At 47.3% G+C, this 27673-nt stretch overlaps 2 protein-coding genes across 4 annotated transcripts in view; both read right to left on the bottom strand.

The window, feature by feature from the left end:
• Positions 1 to 27432, bottom strand: part of ARHGEF9 (Cdc42 guanine nucleotide exchange factor 9) — a 130486-nt gene extending 103054 nt beyond the window's left edge. For all 3 annotated transcript variants that reach the window (XM_082004278.1, XM_082004279.1, XM_082004280.1), the window contains exon 1: positions 26484 to 27432. In XM_082004278.1, coding sequence (XP_081860404.1) covers positions 26484 to 26513 — 30 coding nt within the window. In that variant the 5' untranslated portion in view covers positions 26514 to 27432. The remainder of the gene's footprint in view (positions 1 to 26483) is intronic.
• On the bottom strand, positions 12399 to 12578 carry LOC309408207 (uncharacterized protein; the record flags this gene model as incomplete). Its single annotated transcript, XM_082003993.1, has 1 exon — positions 12399 to 12578. One exon carries the CDS (start codon positions 12576 to 12578, stop codon positions 12399 to 12401), a length of 180 nt encoding a protein of 59 aa, XP_081860119.1.
• Positions 27433 to 27673: the final 241 nt, after the last annotated feature.

Genomic DNA, 27673 nt, shown 5'->3' with positions numbered 1-27673 from the left:
TGATCTTCCATTTCACTTTTGAGGGTTTTTATGCACCCATTTCCAATTTAAAATAGAAAAAGTACTCAAGTATTTATATAGCAGAAATGTATTTAAGTAACCCAACTTCAGAAAACGTTTTTAAGATGCTGGAAGGAAGAATGTCAAGTATTGCTATTATTGCTTGACTTTCAACCTGATTTGGAAAACACCCTGCAAAGGTAAAACTGTCTGCAGCAGAAACAGAAAGGAAAAAAGGGAAATAAAAGAAACCTAAAACCACTGCTAGTGACAGTGAGATGTTTTCAGCTGTGGGACAACTGTTCAAAGGAACGAGTGGAAGTCTTTTGTGACCATCTGAGACTAGCCACTACAGACATTTCCTGCCAGGTTTGACAAAACAGGAGGGAACATGCCCCAGGGAACAACCTCCCTTTTGGGGAGAGGATGGCCAAACACAGAAGCTCTAAAAGGAAAGATCTGGGAAGCAAGATGTGAGCTCCTGTCACTCAGAGAACAGCACGTCTCTAGGAGACAGCACCTCCAGAGGGATCCCACCATCCAGAGCAGGGCTGGGCTGCCTTGGGTCTCTTTTTGTGCCACTCCTTTGTGCACCGTGAGCCTCTCCTATAGCTTATTACTGGCTGTAAGATGACAATTATTGGTTACCCTGAATAGTTCTGCCCTGGAGCTTACACCATGAAAGACTGAAAAGCTACTACTGCGAAGCTACTGTTTTCACTTAGGTGTTTCTACTTAATGCAGATTAATTTCTTAGCTGCACAGAAACACCACAAAAAGTTTAGAGAAACAAAAAAGCCTAATTTAGATCAATTAATAACAGAGAGCAACTGTATTATTAATGAGCAATGATTGAAGGCTCTAAAGAGGCATAGAGACCTTATCTAGCTGAATGCTATTTAAAACAGTTAAAATAATAAGGATGCAATCTGACGTTGCACATGCAAAATATTTGAGGCCAAATGAATCTTTGGTGGAACCCTGCTGACATCATTTGGCATCTCGTCCCTGCTGGGATCTCAGGTGGAATTCAAGACATTGCTTTTTAACTAAAGGAGGGAACAGCCCGGCCAGGAGCTGTGGTCGGCCAGAGCCCCCCTGCAAAACCTATCTCCCTCTCTCCTCTTGGCCTGCAAAGGGCAGAGTGGCATTTTTTAGCAGTCCTCGGTCTGCTATAATCCCATCTGCCTTAAATACAATACTTTTCATCCTCAGCTGTCAAACCATTTAACAGGAAAGGGCAATTTCCCTCTGCACGTTTTACAGAAAGAGAAACAAAGATGTAGAAAGATGAAATGGCCTCTGCAGCATCACCCATGGGGCTGTAGATAGGCTGGAAACAGGGGCAGTTCCCCCGAACCCCAGACCCAGGAGCACCCTATCCTTCCCCAACTGTTCCTAACACTGTGCAGACACACATAGCTCAAACCAGGCTTGTGAATAAAATATGGAGAGCCCTGATGGATGGTGGACTGAAGAGCACATCCCCTCCGCTGAGCTCATGAGAATTTCCTGGTTATAGCAGAGATTGTTGTGGTTTTAAAAATACAGAAGACTTAAATTCTCTTGTCTCCAAGTATCAGAAACCCACGAGCTAATGGGGGTGAAGACAAAGTGCTGTGGATAAACAGGTTATTCTGTCACCATCAATTACTGTGTCTCTCTCAATTTTCTCTACAGCGCGTCTCTCAGACACTGTCCCAGACAGGGCACGGGGCTACTTGCACTCCTGGTTTCAGCCAGCATGGCAATTTACTGCCTCCTTGAGAAGGCTTTGGTATTTTAAAACCACAACAGAGCTTTCCCTTTGCTTGAAACGCAACCACTAGCTTAGTCGCAGCAGAAGTGTTCGCAGCGCCCTGGCAGATGAAAGCAGTTCAAAACCTTTCCATTTTATTGGGCAAATTAAAAACAAACAAACAAGTCCTTTTCTTTATTTCCTTTAACTCTGCCAGTGCTCATTCTCATTCTAGGCTTTTGAAGCATCCTTCAGAAATGCAGGGATTTGACTGAACAACCTGGAATTAAGCTTGGCATTAGAGAAGGAGAAACTGAGATACGGCACTGTCGAGAGGATAAGAGCACCCAACCGCCGTGCTCTGCTCTGTGCCCACTGCTTCCTGTCCCCCGCGACTCACAACACCCGTTGTAGCTTGGGATGTAGGATTCAAAGCCCTGATGTTACTGCTGTCTGACTTGAAACAGATCCATCTTACTTGGTGTTTTGTTTGCGCTCCTCTGTCTCTCCATAATTCATGATGCTCCCCCCTCCCCGCAATGCTTAGCGAACAAGAAGAAAACCGCATGTCCTCTCTCGTCCCCTTATGTTAAGGCATATGATAGCACGACCGCGGATGGGACCAGACAAGTGCTCTTATGGCTGCAGAAGCCATTAAAATGGTGTTCAACCTCCTCCGAATTTCACCCTCTGCGCGTACAGCAGGCACAGCCACCGCGCTCTGCAAGGCGCTGGAAATGAGCTCGCGGGGAGAGCCGTGCAAGAGCAGGAGACGAGGGCTAAAAGTGGATGTTGACTTCACTCTCCCATTTGGGCGTAGGCAGTGGAGGTGGGTGGCCGTGAGCAGAGGGGAGGCGGAGGGGGCAACATTTATTTCCAGCTGCACTCATGTGCGATTTCTCTCAGCGCTGAGATTTTATAGAAAACAGCAGGAGGTGGGGAGTGGGGGGAACCAAAAAGGAAAATCGCAGCGTCTTTGCAGGAAAACATGTTAAGGAAGAGAAGAAAAGTCGTTATCATCATTACAGCCCTGAGACTCTGCTATTGTTACTGTGGGGTTTAAAAATACAACAAAACCCAAGGCTACCGGGACTACATTTCTGCATTGGACACAACTGCGTACGATGGAAATAAGGGCGCTTCACCGAGAGGCACGCACACCAATGTGTGGTAACAAAACAACATTAAAAAATGCTGCTTGCAGAAAGCCTGCCTCCTAATAAACTGCAAGGTTTTCTTCACTCCCAGAGATTATGTAATGTGTTCTTGCCTGCTGCTGACTCATATTTTCCAAAATATATCTGGGAAGGAAAACATAGGCACATGTGTTTTAATCTACATGTTTCCCTGCACATGTAAAAAGAAATATATACCAAGATGCACAAACGTCTGCACACACATGCACACATATGCACGCTGCTGCGTGCGAAGACAAGAGAGAGGGACAGCCTGGCATCTGTTCTGAAAACACACACTGGAGATAGATTAAACCATCACCATTTTCTGGGGCAAAACACAGCAACTGTTTAACACGGGGAGCGTGGGAGGAGAACAAGAAATCGGGAGACGGCAAGATAAGAAGCACTGGGAACGCGCTGTCTACAACCTCCAGCCAGACCTGGGCTCTGGGGACTAGACACGGTCTCATACTGAGCTTAGAATTGAGCTGGAGAAACGGCTTTTGTGACAGTTGGGGCCACTGTGACCGTTTGCAAATGGCAGCAGGCTGAGTGCCGTCCCGTCTCAGCGCGGATGACACCAGCACCTGGCTCGTCAGCACCCACTCCTGCAGCGGGTCCTGGGTGCAGCGGGGGTGCAAAGCCAGTGCTTTCTAAATTCCTTCAATCTGGGGTCTCGATCCTGTTAAGGCCTGGGAATACATTTCCCAGGCTCCAGGTATGCACCGAAGCAGCCAGGCTTCTCCTGGTTGAAGACTTATAAGGCAGACGGTTAGTCTTAAGCATGTTTGTTCCGAGCCTGCAGGTTTGTGCGGTTTAGTTTCTGCACTCTGCGCATGTGTGTACTTTTAATTCTTTAGGAAGGACTTTTAGACGCTTCAGCAAAACCCTCAGTGTCCAGGAGATGGGATCGATCTGCTGCTGGGCATCAGATGAGAGATTCATGTACCTTGGACCAGAGGAGACTGAAAACCTATCCAGATGTCAAATCCTGATCACGAAATGAAGGCAGATGCTCTCCACCGATGACAGCTGAGCTTCCTCACCACCCCAGCACGGGTGCCGCTGCCTGGCAGGGGTGGGAGCTGCCCGCGGCCCCGGCGAGCCCCCTCCTCGCTGCGAGCGAGATGGCTGCACCGCACAGACGCGACCCTCTGCCTGGCACCGTCCCCTCCTCTTGCCTGTGCGTTTCAGCAAAGGCGGGAGGCGGTTCCCCAGTACAGCACCCTGTGCCCCCACAGCCCTTCTCGATGGTCTATCTCGTATCCCGAGACACGTCAAGCTGCTCCTGACCCCTCCTTACTTTATACATACCTATGGAGAGGGAATAGTCCCTCTCCTTCACTCCTGTATCAGATAGGTACATGCATTCCTATATTCCTACATATGAGCACCATTAGTATTCTCTGCTTTATGCATCCAGCTTTGCATATGTACAACACTAGAGTAATAAAATTCTAATTTAATACATAAAACTACATCAGAGTCAACTGCCATTTAAAGGATGCTCTTTCTTGTTTTACAGAAACTTTTAAACCTTTCATCTGGATTTCAAACCTGTTCTGCAATTTTTTCTTTTTAACTTAATTCTCATAGACTTTCACAAAAGACCAAACATCCAGCAAGTCTAAAAGGCTTTGGAATAAACCTTAAAAACAAACATTCAAGATTGATCGCACTTCCCCAAGATTACACTAAAACTGACTGAAGCTCAACTAGATAAGGAGAGAGAGTTGCATAAAATTAATCAGCACCTTATCAAGCCAGGAAGAAAGAATTTTAGATAACAAGCCTTCCCTGAATTTGGTATCAGAGAAGAAACTTCAGTGCACAACCTACTAAGAAAACCTTGTCAGATATACTGAATACAATACAGAAGAGTGGAAGCATCAGAAATAGCACGGGGAACGTGGCCATAGAAACCCTTTGAAAAAAAATTATTTCTGATAATGCCAGCAAGAGCCTGATGTTTTTTTTCAAATGGAACAATTTTACTTGACAAAACTTTTCTACAGATACGCCCAGCAAATTAGCCCACTGCTTATCACGGTAAAAGATTGATCCTTAAGTTATTTCTTTACGTTTGTATATGTGTAACTGAGGCCATATTGCATTTCTTCTGTTATAAGAAACACTCCCTACACAGTTAGGATCTTTGCTACTTTCAAAATCCTCGTGGTTCAGCTGATTGCTCTCCCGGCATCTTTTGGGCGTGAGCTGCGACGGCAGCCACAGCCGTGAGCCCTGAGCTCCCTTAGAGTGGCTCACAGACCCAGGAACTGGCACCAGGAGAAGCTTAACCCTTCAGAAACACACGCTCCCGGGGCAAGCATCCTGAGCGTCGAGAGGGAACCGATGATGTTCAGCAACATCCAGGGCATTTTACGTGATGGCTGGGGAAGCCGAGACGCAGGAAGATGTGGCACAGGCCGCATCCAGGATGCTCAGGTCCCTCCCTGCCCATGTGGCAAACCCGATGACAATTATCCTCGTCGTTCCAGGCAGGACATGCGCCACAAAGGTCACCACAGGAGGCAGGTGGGGAAGCAGATGTGGGGACAGAGGCCACCATCTTGAGAGGCAACAGGAGAGTCGGGCACGCTGCTTTCCGCACCGGACACAAAGCGGGAAGGGCCACTCCATCGACAGCCCCCGCTGGCCCCACAGCAAAACGCAGACCTCCCCGGGGCACGCCGTGGCATGGCAGCAACGCGGCGCAGCAGCTTAGCTCGAGAAGGAAAGGATGCTGGAGCACACAACTGCCCGTGCTTGTGGTGGGGCACTAAGATAATTTAATAACCATAAATCACTCAGAAATTAACTTTGTGTTTTATCAAAAAAAAAAAGGGGGGGGGGGAAAGGAAAGGGCCAGGCTGCCTTACCCCACGCTGAGGCGATGGGGTGATGCCACCTATTGAGACTGCGTCACCTCCGTGGCCGTAGCGCTGCCACGGCAGGGCTGCCTGCTCTCACCCGAGCACCCGTCGGAGCTACGACTGTGTGCTTTGCAAGTCCTGGTCATCCTAGAGGAAGGCAACAGGGCTAGAGAAACAGTTCATCCCTCAGAGACTTAAGCAAGATCACAAAGTGGCTTGCAGCGTAGCCCATGCTTTACTTAGTCAGAGATGCTGCCTAAAATAGAAACACAATTGTTGCCAGCAGTCTGTACGTCATGTTATTCTGGGAAAATAAGGGAAGATTGGTGAGGAGGATTATAAACACGCTCAAGTGACCCGCAGCCGAGGTGTAGAAAAGCACACATATCATACTAATTGTTGTTTAGCCGTGTGTGTTGGACAGGTAGAACACCTGTGTTTCGATGACACAGGCCTGTGATAGACTTAGAGGCACGCTATCGAACGTGCTTGAGATTCCTGCCCTGCCGTGGGAAAGATCAAAGCACAGCGGTAAACCACGCCTGCGCGAATCCCTGAAATACAGGCGAAAACAGCAGGTTCGGTGATCCTCCAGCACGGACCGAGCTCGGCGGTGCCGGCGTCCCCGCCTCTGTGCCTCTGCCCGGTGCTGCTTCGGGGATCCCCCGGTTGGCAAGGTAACGCAAATGAATTTACTCTTTGCATTGCACCCGTGGTTTTGTGGTTGTTCCTGCCTGCCCGCTCACACAGTTCTATATGTCTGAGCTGATGTGAAAGAAGGGGCAAGCGCTAAACCACATGGGACCTTGCACATGGGCACGGACAGACTTGTCTGCTATGCTGGGAGCGCCGAAATCCCCTAAAAGAGACCCTTCTGCAAGCAGCTCACTCCACGGCTCCCCAGCAGAAGGCTGTCCCTCTGTCACTTCCAAATGGCAAGGTTCAAATAAAAACGTACGAGCCAGAAACCAAGCGGCACGCTTGCGCACCCTGCTCCACCGAGGATGAGGAGGAGGCAGCACAGCTAAGCGGGCAGAGCGACCGGCAGACCCCGGCAGACCCTCCGCTACTAACCCCGCCCCACCACACGCTGCTCTGGGACCGCCACGTGCCTCAGTTTCCCTGGCTCTGTGATGGAAGCAGGGGTAGCTCCCCGAAGGAGCACGCTCCTATGACATTTTCTGTATGAATAAACCAGAGTCAGCTGAAATCCAGACCTGATTCTTTAAATCACGCAAGTGCTCCTTCACCCCCTAAGGCCCTCTTCAATTTGGGTGGTAAAGCTTTCAGGTCTGCCCAACACATTCATCAACAGGAGAGCTCTGAGGGCTTCTTGCCCTGTCTTAGTGAACACATCGTCAGCGTGATGTTTCCGACAATGTGGGAGCAATACTCTACAAAGAGTGAGAATAATCAGTCGAGGCTGCATGGTCCTTTGCTGGTGAGTAGGACAGCAGGGTTAGAGGCCATCTGTGGGCTCTTGTAGATTAAGACTCATTTTCATTCAGGAAAAAAATTCAACCATAACCAATAAAACAAAACAAAACAAAACAAAAAAGTCATGGTTCCTCCAGCAGCTCTTCCTCCAGGAGCCTCTATTTTTAGTGAGAAGCATAAATCAGTACAGCTCGTCATCTCCAACAGTTCCAACAGGCAAAACCCAGCTACGGATAGTTGGGTCAACATGGGCACACACACGTCCACCTGTACAGCCATACCCTGCCGCCTGACCAGAACAACGCTTTGCAGCTACAGGACACTGCAGAAAGGGAAGAAACAGGAGTCGATCGGTCTTGGCTACACTTGGGTAATGGGTAATATTCCTTTCCTACAACTGGGAAAGAGGAGTCACATGGCACCGAAGGAACGTGCCCAAGGCCATACAGAATCAGTGGCAAAGCCAGGACTCTGCCACCGCTGCAATCCCTGAACAAACATCCTCTTCACAACAGGACAATTATTACACAATTATCAACATCAGGGAGTTTTCCTCAAGCTTCCTAACTTCTAGTCTTTGGAGATTCCTCATTATAAGAGGCAAATCCCTGCATTTTATCAGAATAGCTCTCATAACATCTCACTGGGAGATACTCATTGAACACCATCATCACACCCAGTTGAGAAAGATACACATTGCGAATGCAAAATACAGACCCCCCCTCTCACTGACACAGATGCATTATTAACAATATATAGCACATACCAATACAGGCATAATACATACATACATGCAAGCAAGCACCGTACACAAAGAGCACCGGATCTCCCATCAATACCAGCATTCATTGAACACAGAAATCAAAGCACAACAGCAAAATGAAGTGAACAATACAGAAGAGGGATTCTATTCACAAATTAAAACAAAACCAAACAAAAACTTACATGGATTTTTGGCAATTTTCCTTCAGACATTATACACAGCAGTTGGGCTGTGTACTGAATACCTGATCCAAAAAGAAATATAACCACATTATGCAAACAGATGGGGGCAGGAGTCAGGTGAACATGCAGCTCTTAACAACATTCATCTACGGGATGAGAAAGCACCTCTGCATTCCCACAGAAGGGCTCGAATCTGGGCAGATCTTCATTCACTATAAAGCATAAGCAAGTGCTGTGCTGCTGCCATCCCGGGGGAAAATCCAAATGGCAGGACAGCAAAGAGCCATCACGTCAGAGACCTCTGAGCTGTCCCGTCCCCCTTTTAACTTGTCATGTGAGGTTTAAAACAGAGGTGGGAAATATCCAGAGAGGGGGAGGAAGCCTTTAAAAGAGAGAAGGGAAGCCCTCTTATTAGCCTTAAGGAAAGAGCATTAAAATCACAGTGAACGCTGGACTAGCAGGGATCATCCTGACACGTATGCTTTTTTTGAAGCATCCGAGGAGGGAGAAACGCAGCCTTTCCCCATGGCGAGAAGGGTGCCTGAATCTTTAAGACAGCGATTGCCGCTCAGGAGGAGTGGACTTTTTGTGGACGGTGTGAAACAGGGTTGCTATGATACAGTCAGAGGCATTTTCATGAATCCTGTGGCAAACAACACTGAATCCTGCTTAAGCAGACAAACAGCAAGGCAGGTCTCCCATCACCCAGCCTTAGCAAATACACAGGAGCAATCAATGAAAGAGATTTTATGCATTATAAATATGCTATTTGCATACAAATGAATATTTTTTCTTTGGGGCCATATTTTCCGGGGGGCCAGTGCTTTGATTTATTTAAAGGAATGATCTCTCTTCCCCATCCCTGGGCTTGAGCATCCCCAGGAACATGAAGAACTCAACGTCCACAAAGAAGGGGGGAATTACAGAGCCAAACTACCCCCAGGAACCCGACCATGACCAGCCACGCGCGTGACCCAAATCGTCCCACGGAGCTTAGGGAGAAGTAAAGCTCCGCTACATGTTGGTATTTTACAGTGTGCAAATTACACCCTGAATTTTGCAAGCGCAGTCACTTACGAGTACAGGGGATCTACTGCAAGCAACTAGGAACGCTGTCACCCCAAAAAGCTGCTAATGCAGACTGTCACGGATTGAGCTGCTCCTGCCAAGTACGGCAGGATGGAGTTGTTTAACTAACTAATTGCTCCCGCAGACCAGGCAGTTTGAGGCTCCACTGCAGGCTTGGAACATGCAAAATTGCAGGTGCAAAACTACAAAAATGGGGCTGGGGCGGGTGGCTCAAGGCCTGTGTGAGAAGGTGGCCATGGAGGACTGAGGGTGGGAAACAGGGATCAAATTAAACAAGCAGGAACCTCAGCCCTTGCTCAGTTTTTAGGCTTATTTCCTCTCTTTCCCCCAAAAGTCCAACGGGAAGCCCGATATAACAAGAACGGTGCTGCTACAATAACAAAGTTTTCTGCTGCCAACTTTCACATTCATATTGCTCTGCATAAAATTGCTTTCTTTGACTCCATCAGCCTTTGGGAGAATAAAAGGCGAGAAAGTTGTAACAAAATTACAGTAATTCTCTCAAGCATGTTCCACAATGGAAAAAAATAAGCTCCCAGCAATAACTCCCCCAGTAGCTGAGCATGCACGACAGCCTCGTCCTCCCCATGCACCCCGCCGGCCGGCGATCCCCCCGCAACACACGACCCCACCGATGGAACCAGAAGGGGCTCGCGGGAATTGGCGACCGGACGCGGCAGCTCCCGCGCGTGCGGTAACATAGGCGGTAACAACGCGCGCCTCCCGAACATCACCCGAGAAGTACAAGCTCCGGCTCGAGGAATGCACTTCGCACGCACTGGAAAACCACATCAGGTACCAAGCATTCCTCACAGAAATCTTATTGAAAGGTAAACCTTCATGCCAGAGAGCTAACCTTGTGGAAAATAAACATTCAGACACAGTTGCACCCCATTTTTAACTCGCTGTTTTGTTTCCGGTTTTGGTTTTTTTCTCATTCTTCCACCCTTACTCCTCCAAATCACTATGTCACTGAAAACTGTTTCGCTGAAAGGATTATTTTGGCTGCTGTTTGATTGATTCCCTTTCCATGGTGATCTTTGCTTATTTATTACATATTTCCAGGAGATTCTGCAAGCTATAGAACTAATGACATATTATAGCTAACAGGAAAATAAAGCAAATTTGAGCTGTTTAACAACCCAAACCATCCTCAGGATAATTTGTGGGTTTTTTTAATAAAAAGAAGATTCACTCAGTCTCTTATGAAATGAAGCCAATACTTCTTGCACAGATAGCTACAAGTGGAGGGAAACAGAGCCAGCACGCACCAGAGCATCTTCGCTGAGCTTTTATCACTGGGTCTTGGCTTTTCTACCCATTAAAACGGGCTATTGCCACTAACCACTTCTTGTCAGCTTTGGGAGCTGACTTACCACCCCAGGACTCAGAGAAATTTTTTTTTTTTTCTATTTACAGCTAAAGCCACTTTGAAAGTGCCAGATTTGCAACATTTAACTCAATTTCCGATCATGCCACCAGCCAAAAAGAAATCAGCTCGTAAGCCCAGCTTTGCATTTAACTTGCAGCAGACAGACTCTCACATGGAAATAACTATATGTTTCCATCTATAAGCTCCAGCTATGTCTTTATGAATCAGTTACATGTTTTCGGGGGTTTTTTGGCCTGATTAGTAGAAGACAACAGATCAGTAACAGACAGCTGGAATTAGCACGAACTAGTTAAATTATCAAGGCAATATAATTCCAGTGAATGCTAGTAAGAGACATAAATATTTTCAAACTGTGATATTTTGTTTTGTTTTGTTTTGAGCAATTCCAATTTTTCCAGAGGGGAAAATAATATATAAAAAAATCCTTAAGATTTCTAACAGAAACACAGTACCGAGACATATTTTCAAGAGGAAAAGACATTACTCTTTTCAGGCATTCCCTTCATATTCTCTCTAAACTTCATGCACTGACACTCAACCGACCCAGCCAGCTCTGCTTCCAAGCTGTAAACATTGCAATTTTGGTCTAGACATCTTTCAACAGAAGGACCTCTAACTAGTGGACACCTTTTCAGCAAGCCTATAATACACAACTTAGCACTTCATTTTCAAGAAAATCAATATAAATAAAGTCACGCAAAACAACCCATCTCAAAATCTTGTTATCCTTGAGGTGGGCAAAGATTTTTCTTACATACGTTACCAAAAATTATGTATATATACATCTATATACACACACACACGAAATAAAAAAAAAAGCCAAAATAAAATTTCTAGAGAAATCAAAGGAAAACTCAACCCCTCCGTATCTGTTGCTTTAGCAAAGCAAAACAAAGCATGCATTCCCCTTTTTCTCTTTGATCCCTCCTTCCCAATTTGCAGAGATATAAACCACATACAAACAGCAAAAAAGCCCAGCAGGTTACATTTCGGTCCCTCTGACATCTTTAAAGAAAGGAGCTAGGCTACATCAGTGTGGACGTAGAATTTGGAGGCGTTGGGTCTGAATATTGAGAAATCAAGTCAGATCATCAAGGCAACACAGATAAATAAAGTAGAATTTCACTCCCCCCCTTTTTTTTTTGTGGCTGAATGTTATTTTAGCAAAGATTTAATCCTTTAATATGATTTCTCATGCCCCCTTAAAAATGTCTAGAGCTCGATTCAATTGCACACACCACCACCTCTCACCTGGCAGCTACACGGTTACCCTCACGGACATTGCACATTAACTGCTTGCTAGAAATTTCACACAAAATGACTTATTATTAACTTCAGCCTCTATTTTAAAGGAAGCAAAACAACACAGCCAGTGCTTACACAGACAGATAATTTCACTCTGCTTCTAACTAAATATGTATAGCTCTATCTCGCTAGCACAGAACGATATATGAATGGATTACTATTATTCATCACATTTAGAACCCAGGCAAAAGCAGCTACACTTACAGGCATACTTAAAAGACAAGACATGACAAAAGATTTAGGGAGAGATAATATACCAACGTCATACATATCACAGCGAGGCCATGTTGAAGCTCAACGCGTTTCCCCCCTCAGTAAGAAAGCTCGCTCTCTCTTTCTCTCTCCCTCTCGCCTTTCTCTCTCTCTCTCGCTCTTGCTCTCTTGTTGAATTGCTAGTGGTAGTAGTAGCCCCCAACAGCTCAGGAGAAAAAATCCATTTAACGAGTGCCCAGGAAGAACATGAGTATGACATTCACAAGCAATAGCACCACAATCACTGCAAAAACGACCACCGTTTGAACATCCAAGGTCATGGTGCAATGCAGAACACTGTAGTGTTCAAGATGTGGGGCTGGTAGATTTGGAGAAGTCAACCTCTGCTCTGTAAGACTGTCCATACATCCACCATGCTAGAATAGAGGAGAAAACTGTTCCTGGTTTTGGTTTTGTTCGTAATGCTTTGTGCTCTGCTTTTAGCTTATCCCCTATCTGCTGCCTCTAGCTCATTCTGGAGCCTGCTAAGTGAAGCATCATCACAACCAGGGAGCACTTAAGATGCAAAATCCTTCCTTTAGGAAAAGAAAGCGAGCGCTGTCCGCAAGCTTCTCTCTCTCTCTCTTCCCCCCTCTCTCCCGGTCTCTCTCTCGCTGGCTGGCTTGCTTTTTAATTCGTCAAGCCAGTGCAGATAAGAAGCCCGTGTGAGCGTGACAGCTCTGCGAGCTGCTGCGGCTGCATCTCTCGCTGCGAGGCGGACCCTTGCGCATACTAATCAGCTCCAGTGACCAGGCAGCGAAGGGATCCTGGCTGTCAGTCAAACCCAAAAGGAAGCGCTGGCTCCATAAATACGCGAGTCTTCCGCCCACCGTGACAGGGAGCGCCACGCAGGCATGTTTTTCCCCTCGACTTTAGCAGCAGTTCGGAAAACAGAGCTGTGCGGGGGGCCGGGAAGCCGGTGTCGCGGTCAGATGCCAACGCTGAGCTCCAGGAAGGCGTCTCCGGGCTTTCTGCGCAACGCAGATCCCCGTCCTCGCTGCCTTTGTGCGGCGGGGACGCGTCTGTCCCGTCTGTACCGCCTGTGCGAAGCTTCCGATGGAAAATACTAAATGCCAGCAAAAAGAGCCAATGCTGCTAGGAGCCTGCTCAGACCAGGTAGGGGAGCAGGAGAAAGAGCGGGGAAGAAAAGCAGCCGAAATAACAAAAAGGCAACCCCTCGTTACTTGGAAATTCATCGTCAGCCTGTAGTGTGGGAATCTTGTAGGGGGAATCACTTTTTAGCTCTGTATAATACTCTATGCACATCATCCTACCATAAATTTATTGCATAGCCTCTCTCCTCAGCACTGCACTGGGGTTCTCCATGCGAAGAGTTAAATTGAATTCTGATTCTATAGATAGATATGTATAAAAGGGGGGTGAGATAGCAGGGGGGAGGACAGGATGGGGGATCTTTATTCCTTCTACAGCAGCCAGAAAAGCTCATTCCTACATTAAATTCACATACACGCTCAGGGTTTATGGTCCAGGTGCCAGCTTCTATCCCAAATCTCATTCTCAGGTCCCAGAAACAGCAGTTACCTTAGAGGGGTACCACACACACACACAAAAAAAGATGTGCTCAGCTGGAAAAACCAAATTATTTTACAGGCAAAGACAAATATAGACATGTTGCCAATGCATATGCATTAGACACCAAAATATGCATACGGGGGCTGAGCACCAGCACCTTCCAGGAAACCCGCTCATTCGAATGCACGCGGGACATTTGCACGCAGACACAAGGCCAACATGCACCAAACAAGCACTTATTTTCTTCTCCTGTTGCAAACAACAAGAGTGCAGGAGGACTTTAATGTTTTAAACCTGAACGGACAGGGCCTGGAGTTGGCTCGCGTCAACGAGAGGCAGCCTTTCCTCCCATCGCAGCATCCTTCCAGGGCAGGTATTTTTTGTCACCGGCATTTGGGGAAGGGACAGGTTGGACTACGCTCCTACCCCACCTTACCGTTCAAACCAATACTGAACCCAGCTGTTTACTGCAAGGCTCATTTCATTTTCCTTCTTTGCTACTTGGGTTGCCGGAGGGCTCCCTCAAAAGGAGCAGGCGCTTTCTACATCCACCCCCAAACGCCACCAAAGGAGAGATCGCACCGGGTGGGCGAGGACTGAGTGTCCACATTGCCCTCCCTCCTCAACCTCCACTGAGACCCAGCAGTTTGTGCGAGACCAACGCTCCTCCAACGCACCGTCCTCCTCATCTACGACCGGCTTCGTGGCATGTGTGGGACAGGATGTGCTTGCAGAGGGTGGGTTGTGTCAAGCAGTGTTACAAATAAGGATGGCTTGGGTTAGCCGGGTGGTTTCTTTTTCTCTCTTCTTTCTTTTGTGCAGTAACTACAAGCCAGAGGCTGTCTCCAGCAACTGAGACCCCTGCTCTGTTCAAGCGGAGAATTTCTCATTCAGGAGGACGGTGAAAGGGGATTTTTCACCTGCATTTTTACAAGAAGATGCTTTAAACCTGCCCAGGCAGGCAGCCCGGCTGCCCTGCTAGCACATGTGTGAGGTTGTGCCCAGGTGACGGATGTGCTGCATCACCAGCTTCCAGACCTGCATTTCTTATCAAATACGCAGTTTTAGGACAGTCAGTCTGTCTGTTGCAATTTTAGACTAATCAGAATAGCAAACATATAATAGATGTGGAGTATTTATTCTTGTTACCACCCTTCCCCAAAACAATACAGGCAATTTTCCAAAGCCCAAGCCCGAACTCCCACAAACGTCCAGGAAATTCCAATTTCAGTCTCAGCAATAACAGTGACCTCTCCAAAGCCTACAACGGGCGCAAATTTAGAGGCATCTTTACAACCATTTAATCTTTTCCTCTAAACTGGAATGAGCAGAGAGGAAGCCTGGGTCTAGCCCCAGCCTCAGGCTCAGCCTTACTCCTACAGAAGGCGCAGTGGAGGTGTCCTCCCTGCCCACAGCAGCACCGAGGGCCTGCAGACACCCCCACAGACACAGCCCGTCCCTCGCCTGGTCCTGTGCTGTTCCTGTCCTTCCAACGCCACGAACGGGAAGTGACCAGCAGGGTTTCAAGGCAGACTCCTCCGTGCCTTTGCATACAGACAGCGGGAGTAAAAATTGGGCAGGTAAAAGCAGCAGAGACCTAAGAAATATCCAGAAAAAAAGGTGCAATAGCTATCACACATGCTCAATAGCCGCTTCCGTAACGGAAAAAGAGGATTTCATGACGAGCAATGTGCCTGGCAGGTCTCAGGCAGTCATTCTGCAAGAGCTGAGCCAGTCACAGTGCAGGGGAGGGCAGAGATTATAAATAGAGGCAATGAAGCCAGCCCCCTGCCCGTAACTGCCTGCCAGCTGCAGGCAGGAGGTCCCCCACTACCCCGCTCGCCTCGTACAGCTTGTGCGTCACGAGCAGCTGCAGACCGCAGGGCGATAGCTGCGGAGACCCCGCCGCCATCCTCCCTGGCCGGAGGGGCTGGCAGAGAGGCGCGCAGTGCTGGTACAGCTCGGGAGGCTCCGACCGCGGCATCCGTCCTCCCTGCGTCACGCTCCGGAGCAAACACCCCAAAAGATCAGGCAGGAAAGCGCTGGGTGCCTGATCGCATGCAGATGCAAATATTGGGCTCCAGTGAAAGTTGTGTGTGTAACAGCTACTAAGCACAAACAGATTTACTGCAGAGAACGTCTATTTAAATTATATTCACAGTATTCCCAATAGCACTTGCTGCTTTATATAATTTCCCATGCCTTCCGCATGCAATAAATGTTAATTTTACTATGAAAATGGATGATACTTTCTCTCAGAACCCTTACTGAAAAAGAACACCTACACATCAACTGTTTATGTAAAACCACCGCAAAGTTTAACTTCATGTAATGCCTTCTGAAGAGTTCAGTCTAACCTTCTGTATAGAGCTAAACTGAGGAACAAGAAGAAAAAAGACTTGTAATAGTTATATAAAATACCACCTCCCCTTACAGGACAGCACATACCCTGACTGTACAGTAACTTGCAGGAGCACAAGTTGTAATGCACGATCAGCGATGGCTTCTCTGTGAGGAAGCAGTTTTGAGCTTCAGCCAGGGATTCCACTAATACATCACATACGTACACCTTTATGTATACATAAATCTGTATATACACATACATATAAAGAGGCAGGGCATTCTGGACTCCCAACTAACAGACAAATCAGAAGGGCCACTACAATAACGTTAATTACAATATGGTAATTTTGAGGCAAGCCTCTGAAGCAGATGATGCCAAGTCTTGACTCCTTATGTGCGCAATACATCGGGCTCAGCCATGTGACCATGACTCCCTCCAATGGATGTCTCTAGTAATTAGCACAACCCACTACTCCCAGCTAACCAAATACAGCTCTAACTCAGGAACGAGGATTTATAATTCAAATGCTTAAAGGTCCCATATTCCACTCCCGCTGACAGGTACGCTGTCTCCGCATGAGCTGGCAGGATGGGCCAGGGGCGCGTGGCAGTACAGGGTTTCAGCTCCAACTCCCTGTTCTGCCGTAGATCCCCGGCGCAGATTAACCACCTCCGCAGCAGTGATCTCTTGGACATGCAGAGGCATCTGTGTCTTCCTAACACGTCAGCTCCATCTTCCATTAACTGCAGAAAAGCAGCACTCAAAATTCATAGGCTCAGTGCAGACCCAGTGAATTCTGTTAATGCTGCTGTAGGAAGCAGCGCGGCTGAGCTCTGAGATTCGGCATGAGGACCCCAACTCTGCCAGGACAGGAAAACTGCTCACCAGTCAGCCAAAGGAGGTCAGTCTTTCGGCAAATTTGGGTAAGTTTCAAATAAATCCCGCAGTGGCTAGTGATTCTGAGCGGGAATAAAACCACAGTCTTGTTAGGCTGGACTGGATGAAACCCATGGCCCAGGGCAGAACGGTTGCTGGCGATCATCAGTCCTGAACTGCTTGCGTTCTTTTGTATTCCCTCTGCGAGCACAAGCCCCATCTCAGACCTATCTGGCACCGTGAGAGAAGTTTAAACCTTTCATTTGAATTAATACTGCCCCTAAAGAGGAGCTAACAGCAACAGTACCCGGCGACATGCAGGCAGGAGATGGGCAACTGCTCTTCCATTCCCAGTCTCATCTGCTGGGCACTTGGTCACCGCTGCCTGCTATACCAGGCACCAACGTGGGATCTGAGTCATGGACTCTATTAGAGAATATGAGGAGACCTTCAAATTCTTTTTTTTTTTTTTTTTCCCCTAAATCTAGCCAGGGATTGGTGTGGTGGGCTGGCCGGAACAAGTGCAGCTTCCTCCAGCATCTTCCACCTTAACCACACAACACGCTTTAGCAAATTCACAGCACAGCTAGGCAAGCAAACAATTCCATTGACAGAACTAATACAAAATACAATTACAGAAAGACAAAGGGGAAAGAAGGAGAGGTAGGCAAGGATAAGATGATGATCTCAAAAACTGGTAAGGCATAAATAGACTTCAGAGGAAGAACTGCATAAGAAAAGGCTGAGTTGAGAGCGTGGAAAGCAGTGAAATGGCAGAAAAAGTGGATGGGGAAGACGGCAGAGCAAGACCTGTGAAGCAAGCTGCTCTTGTAGCAAGGCTAAGTGCTGGCAAAGAGAGTAAGTTAAGTTTTTAAGCCCACTTTTGCAATGTTTAGAGAGCACAGAGCACAGGGCACTGCTGGAGGTTGAGTTTGCCACGCTGCTTAACGTGCATAACCAACTGGCCAAGACTAGAGGCTACAGGGAGGGACCTAAGCATCTCAGGGTCACTGTTCTAAGTGTTCCATGAAAAAGAAAAACAAGAATTTCACCGAAAGAAGGAAAGCATCACATTACCTCCACAGCTTGACCCTTTGTATATGTACTATATGCTATATACAAAGACACACAGAGCTCAGGAAAGCTGTAGTAGGTGGACTCTTTCCCATTCTTCACCAGTTCTAATTTTGTCTCAGAAAACAAGAAATGATACACAACAGAATTATGTCCCCAGTGTAGAGATTGATTTATTTATAGCCATTTTATGCAATACTAACAGCCAGACAACAATCAAAGGTAGGCCAGGGAGGTTGCAATGTATTTGTGCACCAGCCCTGATTAACCACCCTCTGGAAAACCAACCATGTTCCAGATGAACAGGCCTTAACCCCTTGAGCAAAGGGCAGTAGTGACATGTCAGGTACTAACCAAGGCTGGCCTTGGACCACATCTGGAGACCTCAATTAATCCTGACTCCTTCTACAAACAGTGCCAGCATCTCAGCAGATGGTGCTCTTTCCTCTGCTGAAGAATCAAAGCACTTAGATGATGCTGTGAGGGGGGAAATAAACCCAAAGCCTTGTCACTGTTGTCTTACAAGGCGCCCAGATGTTTCTTCCAGGGCACCCTAACTAGACGTCATCTGCATCCTAGCGTGCCTTAGTGCGTCCCTGCTAATGTCCTGCCCTCAGCTGCTGTGCCGTGCCACGCGTACGCAGCTGCAAGGCTCAACCCCAGCAGTGGCTGCGCTACAAGGAGTGATGTACTGATACCATCGGTTTTCATAGCTTTTGTAACACTGTACGAATCAGGCTGAAACGGCATGGAGAGCCTGTCTGGGGGGTTGATTCCATTGTGCTTGTCTGGATCACAGTGAGAAATAATAAAACTTCTATTTTTAAGTTTATTTGAACTTAGAGCATCAAAGACAGACTAAGATCCCTTGCCCCTGGCAATCATGTTGCAAGCGCTTTCTCTTTTTGCATCTGCTCCACATCCCAGCCTGTACTCTAGAAGCATCCTTAGACTCCCAATTTTGAAAAAGAAAAGAAAAAAACCTCAAATGCAGCAGAAATCAGATGTGGTAACACCAATTACCCTGGTCACGGAGAAAGCCTTCAGGGACCAAGAAAGTTCTGTTTAAAAGATGACCCATCAAATTCAGGTACTCATTCTACCCTTACATAAGCTCTCTTTTGTCTGAAAAAATGGCATAAAAAATACACAGACATTTACTTCTTAAATTTACTTCTCAGGCTTCTGGGCTTGCAGTTGAACCTGTAAACAAGGCTAAAAACCCAAAGCCCAAACTGCAGGAAAAAACAAGACAAGTCCCCTCCTTCCACTGCTCCCTCCAGGCACTCTTACAGGAGCTCCAGTGCTTCTGCTCTCATCTCTGAAACTATATTGCACAGATCTTCACATCAACGTATGCCTGGACAAAGTGGTGAGGGGGGGGGGGGGGAAATCATCACCCACTAGTGACTACCTTACCAAATCCAGGGTCAGTGTCCCCCAGTGCGGTCCCTGAGAAATATAGCTGCACGGACACAGAGAAGAGGAAGCTCTTTGCCGTGAAAATCAAAAGGTGTATTTCAGCTTTTCCATAACACAGGAAGGTCCTTTGAAATCCAACGCATCACATTTCCTATGCAGTTAAAAAGCAAATCTGATAGAGTATTTTCATCTGCCTAAGCCTGCAGAGGTCCAGCAATTATCAGTGCAAGAGTGAGATTCTGGGCAGAAAGGAAACAGCGCGATCCATGATGCACATACTAAACAGCAAGGTCAAAAACTACACAGAGGAAAAGGCAGAAAAGAAGAAAAAGTTTCTGGTTCTGCTTTGTGCCTTTATTGACTGACCTTGCAGAAAGCGTGGGGTTAATGAGCAGTTCGCCTGCACAAGGATTCTCCCCTCTTCACCAAGCAGATGATAATCGGCTCCGCTTAGGGGCATGGCCAAATCAGGCCCTGCCCCAGCACACTGTGAGAAATACAAAGGCTTAGGAATTTGAAAGTCCTGATGCAGTACACTCCTTGGGACTTGTTACTCAACTTTTTACTGCTGCTCTGTCAGCCTGAGCTTACTCTGAGGGAGACATGAAATTATCCACCGTGTATATCTTAGGAAAGCTGAGCCCAGGCACAGTCCCACGACTTAGGGAGAGTGATGACACAACGCCGTGGCAGATGGGAGCAGAAGCCATGGCCCTGCTTCATGCAAGAAGGGTGAGGATGGAAAGAAATCGCCTGCAGCTCCTTGCAGCCCTCCTCATACTCCTTCTGTGATACTGTTGACTTTGGCTTTGCTAGATTTCTTCTTGTCAAGATATCAAGTACAGAAAAAAACATCTTATTAGGAAGCTGACCCATGGGTCTCGTGTTCTTCACACAAATTAACCTAGAGAATTAGATGTATTTCATATAAATCATTTTCTCCCCCTCTCTCTGCCTCCCAAAAAAAGGAGAGGGAACAGCTTACTGAATCCGGCACTCTTTTAATGAAGAGAACAATGCAAGACAACCTAATGAAGTAGGAATTCCATCTGGATATCAGTAGATGTATGCATAGAACACAAACCACTAATTTTTATCAGCAATAATATCAGCACTAAAAAGGAAAAAATGTTTATAGCTTTGTCTTTTTTTTTTTTTCCCCCTCCAAATGAGGCAAATGAGTGGCAATAGGCTTTCATTTCCTATTCCACCCTGACTCAGTGGGACCGCTTGCAGCGAGAGCTAGCATAGGCTGCGGTCCCCATCTGATGCTACGCAACAGCCTTCCAGGAGCAACCGGCGCTGCCTTCCTGCCGACTGCTCGTGACAGTGTGCGACCGGAGTGAGCCAAGGGGATACTCGCTGTGCGGGATCACACGGATAAACCTGCCTGCTGGACGACACGGGCACAGCAAAGAACCTGGTGTTGCGCTGGCCTCCTCGAGAAGCACAAATTGCATCTCTGCCTCATTAATCAGCAACACCAACGTAGAGATGCGCCGGGATAGAGCCGAGGTTCACTGTGCTATCCAAAACATGGCATTTCAGGAGTTCTGAGCACTTCAGTCTGCAACCTGAAAACAACTATGGCAGAGAAGGTGCGGTGTAATTTACTGCATGCCCAGCATTATCCTGGGTGAAATCCACAGAAATCCATAGCATGGCAGAGCTGGGGAGACAGAAGTTGGGATTCCCTCTGAACAGAGCACTTGTGCACATGAACACATCTCTGGGTTCAGTGGGAGTTCAGCAGAGCTCTGGACCAGCAACTGGGCTTTACTTCTCACCCACACCCTCCTACTAGACCCAGTTAGAGATTTCACAGCCTGAAACTGGCTCCCAGATATGATCCTCCCACCATTCTCTAACAATATTTGTCTTTCCTTTCCCTGCCCACATTATCCAAGAGGCAACTTTATTTATTTTTTTTTTATAAGACATCTTTTCATAACAATAGAAACTATTGGAGACCAAGATAACTTGATGAATTTTTCCTATTATCTAAGAGCTTAGTCACTCAGGGAATTAGTCATGTTCAAAATAACAGCCAGGCTCAAAGAGATTCAGAGCAACCGTTCTGGAGCAGAAGTAGCTAATGTCATAAATACATTAAGATGTTAGCTTGAAGCATTTCAGAGATTTTTCAAGAAGTGTTTAAAAAAAGAAAAACCCCTTGGACTAGATACAAGGAAATCAGGTTCTTAGCAGTTAAAAAACCACTGCAGTTTTACAAAGTCTGCTGTGCTCAAACACCGAAACCCTGAACACAGGAGGGACAGATGGACGTTGTGACCACACGGCGCGTGTCGTTGCCCAGCGAGTGCATCTTGCTCGATGCTCTGCCAAATATTGCTTCATATTTCTATGGCACCCTCCAAACAACCGTCTCGGATTTTTCCAGACATCCCCAATGAATCACCAGGACATATCTCAGGAGACAGAGAAATTATCAGCATGTCCGTTATCCAGCAGGTAGGAACTGGGGCACAGAGCCATGGTTTGCACATGGGAGCAGAGCCAGGCCCCTCCTAATCACGCTTGGGAATGACGCAAGGGCAATCGTCAGCATGTATCAGGTATTCATCCAAATATTTTTATTTACCACAACATCCACTCTTTCTTAACCTGGACTTTTTTTTGCATACTCTTAGAGCAATGCTAGTAGGAGGCTATAATTGAAAGACTAAAGAAGCTCCAAACTGACAGTGAAATGGACAACAGAACTGAAATGATGTGGGTGAGAAAAATCCCACAAAGAAACACATTCGGTAGCATTGACTTAAGCTTTGGGAGCTCTATGGCATTGCAGCACACACAAAATTCTCTAGCACATGCAGAGCTCATTCAGTCCAAGTATCAACCTCCAGCGACAAGAGATCCCAGGATGAACAGGAACAAACTTGCAATAAGCCACTCTTTCCTGGAAAAAGGCTCTCCTTGCTGAGGCTGCAGGGTACAGAGATGACAGACCAAACAGCATCCTCTGCAGGACACCCAAACCGTTCAGCAGGCCACTGTGGCTTCCCGGCCATGCTTCATTGCAACATGCGCCATCAGCCGTGAGCCGAGTGCTCGCTCTTCCCTTTGATCTCCGTGGGAGTTCAGGGTGCTCTGGGCCTCCTAAGTCCCATTTTTCCCTAATGCCTGGATACTGCAAGATCCTTTTTCCACACCGTCCTGGCCTGGCTTCTCCCCACCAACTGCATTTGCTTATCCAAACTTTCAGAAATGAAAACCAGACCAAAACTGCTTTCTTCCACTTCTCTTTTTCCGACTTCACATTGAGCTTTTTAGGATTATGGAGTGCAAAGCGTCTTTGTACTTTAAATACCCATGATTTGCAGACTGACAAGTGGAGAAGAATTAGTAAGGAGCAATGTAAGAAAGTTTTCTGGCTGCTGAACTGCTCTGCTCAAACAGCTCCGCCACTTGCCGTACTCAGCTCTTTTATTCACTGAACTCCTTTTCAACATATTTTAAGTTGTGATGATTTACAATAGCTTACTTTTTGTTTATGACAACAATGTAAAATATCAACAGATTGATTTTTAAATATTTGAACAACAGGCACTGTAAAGATATGGCTATGTATGCCTGTAAAAAAAAAAAAGACTGAGACTCTGTATCTACTGAAGCCAATGGCTGCACTCACTTTGACTTTCACAGGCACAACATTAAGCCCAGGATTAGATCCTGTTGTGAGGAAATGCCAAGGAAGATGCATGCTTGTCTTTCCCTGCAGTATAGCCAAGGGCTTGGGGAAGATCTCCACCCTTGTCAGATAAAAAATTATTCCAGAAAAGGCTGTACTATGGCAGGATTTAAACCAACTCATTTGATTGTCATGCCAGATCAATATTCTCTGTAAAGAATGCCCAACCAAATAATCATCTCACTTAGAATGCCGATCAAATGTGTAGATTTATTCTCATCACTACCAATGACAATTAGTTTCATCTTTCCATGTTAGAAACGGATACTAGCAGAGTTTAGCAACTTAGTACCAATGAAGCATGTAAAATACCCTCATGGGATGCTAGCATAATTGGCAAAAGATTAATTGTTTAAAAAACAGAAAGCAGCACATGCAAACAAGACAAAAAACAGAAGCCTCGACAGCTTAATATTATGGAAGAATAGCTAGGTTTACAGAGCTGATTCAGAAATAAAGAACCACCTGCCATGAGAACAAAAGGTACTATCACTTGTCAAATATTAGTGACACGCTTCTTAGAGATGACTAACTCTGAAAGGGAACAGGTCTGATTCTTTAACCCAACCCAGCACTGAGCACGATAGAAAACAGCACTTTCAATAAATCAGTACTGTGCAGAACTTCTGAGAAATCAGTCTAAAATCCAGGTTTAGACCAATGTGCCCGAGCAGAACAAAGTCCAGGGACGCTATCCAAAATAAGTTTCTATTGCTGTTAGTAGATACACAGAAAAAAATGTCAAGAGTGAAAAAAGACAGCTGAAAACCCATAATAGAGGCTCAGTGCTCATGAAAATTGGTCCAGTGTTGCCCTAGATGAAAGGCGAAGGTTCTTCACCGTGTGGTAGGCAGCTTAATGTGTGTGAATGGACCAGCCAACCTTTGCTTAGGAGTAAACTAAGCCATTTTAGCCAGTAGACCGAGATGCTAATAGTCACAATGATTTGCTGAAATGCAGCTACTTCTGGTATGGAATAACTCATTTGTTTAGCAGAGCACACCAATATGAGCCAACATTTTAAGTACTAAAAATTAAAGTAACACCAATGGGAACAGCAAGCAAAACCTGCATTAGATGGAACATGGCTATCTGCATTGGGGTTTGGCCAGGACAGCTGGACCAATACGCCCTGTCTTGCAAAAAGAGAGCAGGATTTGTACGGACCAAGCCTCACCAGGACCTTGGCTTCGCAGCGCAGCCCCAAGGGAGCTCCCAGCCGCCCAGCGCCTCCAAGCGCAGCAGTGCTGTTCGCCCATCCAATCTCTCAGACCACAGCCCCCCTTCCCCGGGCAACCAGGCTCCTCGCCCGCAAGCAAGGATCTCTGTTGCAGTGATCTTATTTGGTTCATTTTTACTTTGTTGTTTTGTAATGATTTTTTACCGTATTTTCACAGGATCTACAGATACGTGGAGTATCTTCAAATACTGCTGAGGTTGTTAAGCCACTGTATAAAATACAGAAAACACAGCCCTCTCCTTTTTTCCCTTAGTAGAAGGAGCAATATTGGGAAATTTCTGTGTAGAACCTGCTTCAAAAATCAATCATTGGAGCTTCACTTTCCCCTCAAAATATTTTAAGTTACAGGCTATTCAGCAACCACTATAATTTCTCTCTAAGAGAAGGCAAATTAGACTAATCAGAACAAAATAACAAAGTCTCCCTTATTGCCAGCAGCAAGAAAGGGAGCCAGAAAGAGGGCGAGAAGTGTCAGGTCTTGGGCTATGGCAATTAGAAAAGCCCTGAACCATATCCCCTCCCCACCAGAGCTCAGCAGTCACCCAGGAGGAAAGGAAAAAGGATGAAAGAGCCACATCCAGTTTTCCATCACGACTTTTCTTTCAGCGTAGTAATCTCTGAAAATGTAAATCGGCAAACGGGTGAAAGGCGATTTGCGTTGCTTAGACACCGGCGGAGAGGGGAAGAGTGCTACGCTGGCGTGCGTGCGGGGACAGGGTGGCAGAGGGGAAGGAAAAGCCTGGATGCTCAGAGGGTGGGAGGAGGCAGCAGAGCCCCTAAACTATTGCTAGGTGGTAGACAAGCCTTAAGCAGGACCCTAAACAAATTCGCTATCTGCTGCAGGCTGCTGTCTACACCCCCACACTACAGCTTCAGAGTCTTTCAGAAGCGTAAACCATTAAGCTCCTGTTTGTATTAAGTATCTTAGAGGGGATGGAGGGCAGGAGCAAGCTGCACAGGGTGACACAGAGCTGGCGGCCGGGCACGAAGCGGGAACGGGCAGTGATTTCTGCGCTGGCTCCAAAATCATCCCCGCCGCCAGTAACATCTGCCGAGTGCCCCCAAGGGAGCCGAAAGGCAGGGGCTGAGCCAGGTGACGCCTGTGGCCTGATGCTGCCAGCGACCCGGAGCAGGTCTGTGCCACAGGACCAGCCCATAGGGATGCCCCAAGGCTCCCTGCACGATGGAAAATGCCCAGAGAAGGGTGAAACAAAAAAACCCCACAAAACACAGCCCAGCACAGAGAGGGGAAAGCAGAGGGAAATGCCATTGCAAAGCAAAGCTGTAGGAGGAGGGAGAGCTGGGGAGGAGGAGGAGTATCTCAATAACAACTAGATCTCTTCACGGAGAAGTTTCTGAATGAGAAACAGAGACCCTTGCCGAGATGGGGGAACTTCCCTGCTTTCCCTCCCTCAGAGCTGTACTCCAGGCACAGTGAGGGCATCTGCAAATTAGCAGGTTTTTGCATTGGGTTTTTTTTATTATTATTATTAAGCAGAGCTGTCACTGTTTAAAGCGCTTTTCTGAAGCCTCTGCACTTCAGGGGAGTGTTTTACAGCCTGATGCAAGCGAAGGCAGGGATGCTCCGGCTCGGCAGCAAATTCAGGCTCCCCCTGCACCGCAACTCATCATCCACAGAAGGGGCAGATCTGACAGGTCCCAGTGGCAGCAGCGCTGCCGACAGCCAGCGTCCCCTTCGGCACTCCTCTCCTTCCAGTCCTCTCCCCAGCCGTTACACCACACACCCCACACGCGAGCACCTGGAAAATCCTTTGCTTTCCCCCACAAACCCACCGGTTCACCCTACCAAAACCCACCTCCCCAGCCCCTGCCAAGCGCCGCTCCCCCCCTCCCACGCCCCAACGCATGCACACCCTCCTTCCTTTCTTTTAATTTTTTTCTTTTGCTCAGCAGTTTGGGAATGCAGAGTCCGTAAAATGGCTCCAGAGTGATCAATGGTTTCAAGGACAGGGAGTAAAGGAGGAATCAGGAGATAGGACGGAGGCTTATTTCCCCACCGAAGTACTGCAATAAGAGGAAAAGAGAAAGACATAGCTACCTGAACTCACCATTCCTGATCCATCCCTTAGCCACTGCATCTTGCTTCTGATGATGTCCTTATTATCAGGGAGGGGAAAAAAAAAAAATCCCTACTGCCTGGCGAGAGCTGGCAGGAAAAAAAAGAAGCCCCCCACCCCCACCCGAGCCTGGAGCTTTCAGTCAGACATCCCTCAGCCCGGCAATCCCGTGCCTGTCAAGAGCACGTTATTAGCAGCCTCCTCGCTACCTGGGATTGTATTTATTTATTTCAGTCACAGACCGAGGGATTTGAGGGGAGGGGGATGCCTTTTTTTTTCCCCTTGCCGCGCTTCGAAACTCTGCAGGAAAGGAGGGAGGGAGCACCTATGAGAACTTCAGGAGGGTCCCCACAGGCTCTCGGCACCCCTGCCCTCCTCCCACTAGCCGCTCACCCCCAGCACTATGGGACTCCCAGATCTGCAGAGCCAGCACATGCCTCCACTCTCAGCAAGGGGCTGGGGATTTTACCGATGTTCAAAGAGCAGTAAGTCCTCACTCTGCCCTCCGCATGCAGGGTAAGTCCCCTTCCCACCTCCCAGCCCAGAAAAGTGCTGCACCTGCCCAGGGTTATCCTCCCCTCGGCACCCACACCCTGCTCCCCGCTAAAGGTTTTAATCCCCTGCCCACTTCCCTTGCTTTTTCCTGACCTTGTGGTCAGAGCAAGGCAAAGACAGCCCCCCGCACAGTTTAGAGAATAAAAGACGCTCATTAAGTGTTCATCATCAATACGCCGCCCACCACGCCGGGTAGATAAGATCAGTCAGTCTGGCACTAGTTAGAAGAGGCGGTGACAGCATATGGGATGCACACAGCCAGCAGGAAACAGGATTGAATCCTCCCAATTCCTCCAGCTGGGACACGTATGTCAACATGGTTCTCCCCATTTTACAGGGCAGACGTGGAGATCAAAAGGAGTTGGCCAAGGCCATCCAAAGAGGTTGTCGCGCTGCCGCCGCAGCCCTCTGCCATCCCCCTGACTGCCCGCAGGAAGGGGCAGCCCGTCACAAGGGCTGGCACACACCTGAATACCATCAAAATCCCCCACCAATATTCCTAGTATCTCCTCTTCGGCACCTGATGAAGTCTGCAACTAGCTTCAGAAGCAGGAGAGGGCAGGTACAAGTGGTAGAGACAGCGTGGGAAATGGCTGACTGGGTACAGAAGACCACAGCCAGGATAC

This window comes from Phaethon aethereus (genome assembly GCF_964289735.1).
Source record: "Phaethon aethereus genome assembly, chromosome: 10".
NCBI lineage: Eukaryota > Metazoa > Chordata > Aves > Phaethontiformes > Phaethontidae > Phaethon > Phaethon aethereus.
This window is presented reverse-complemented; position numbering and strand designations above follow the sequence as displayed.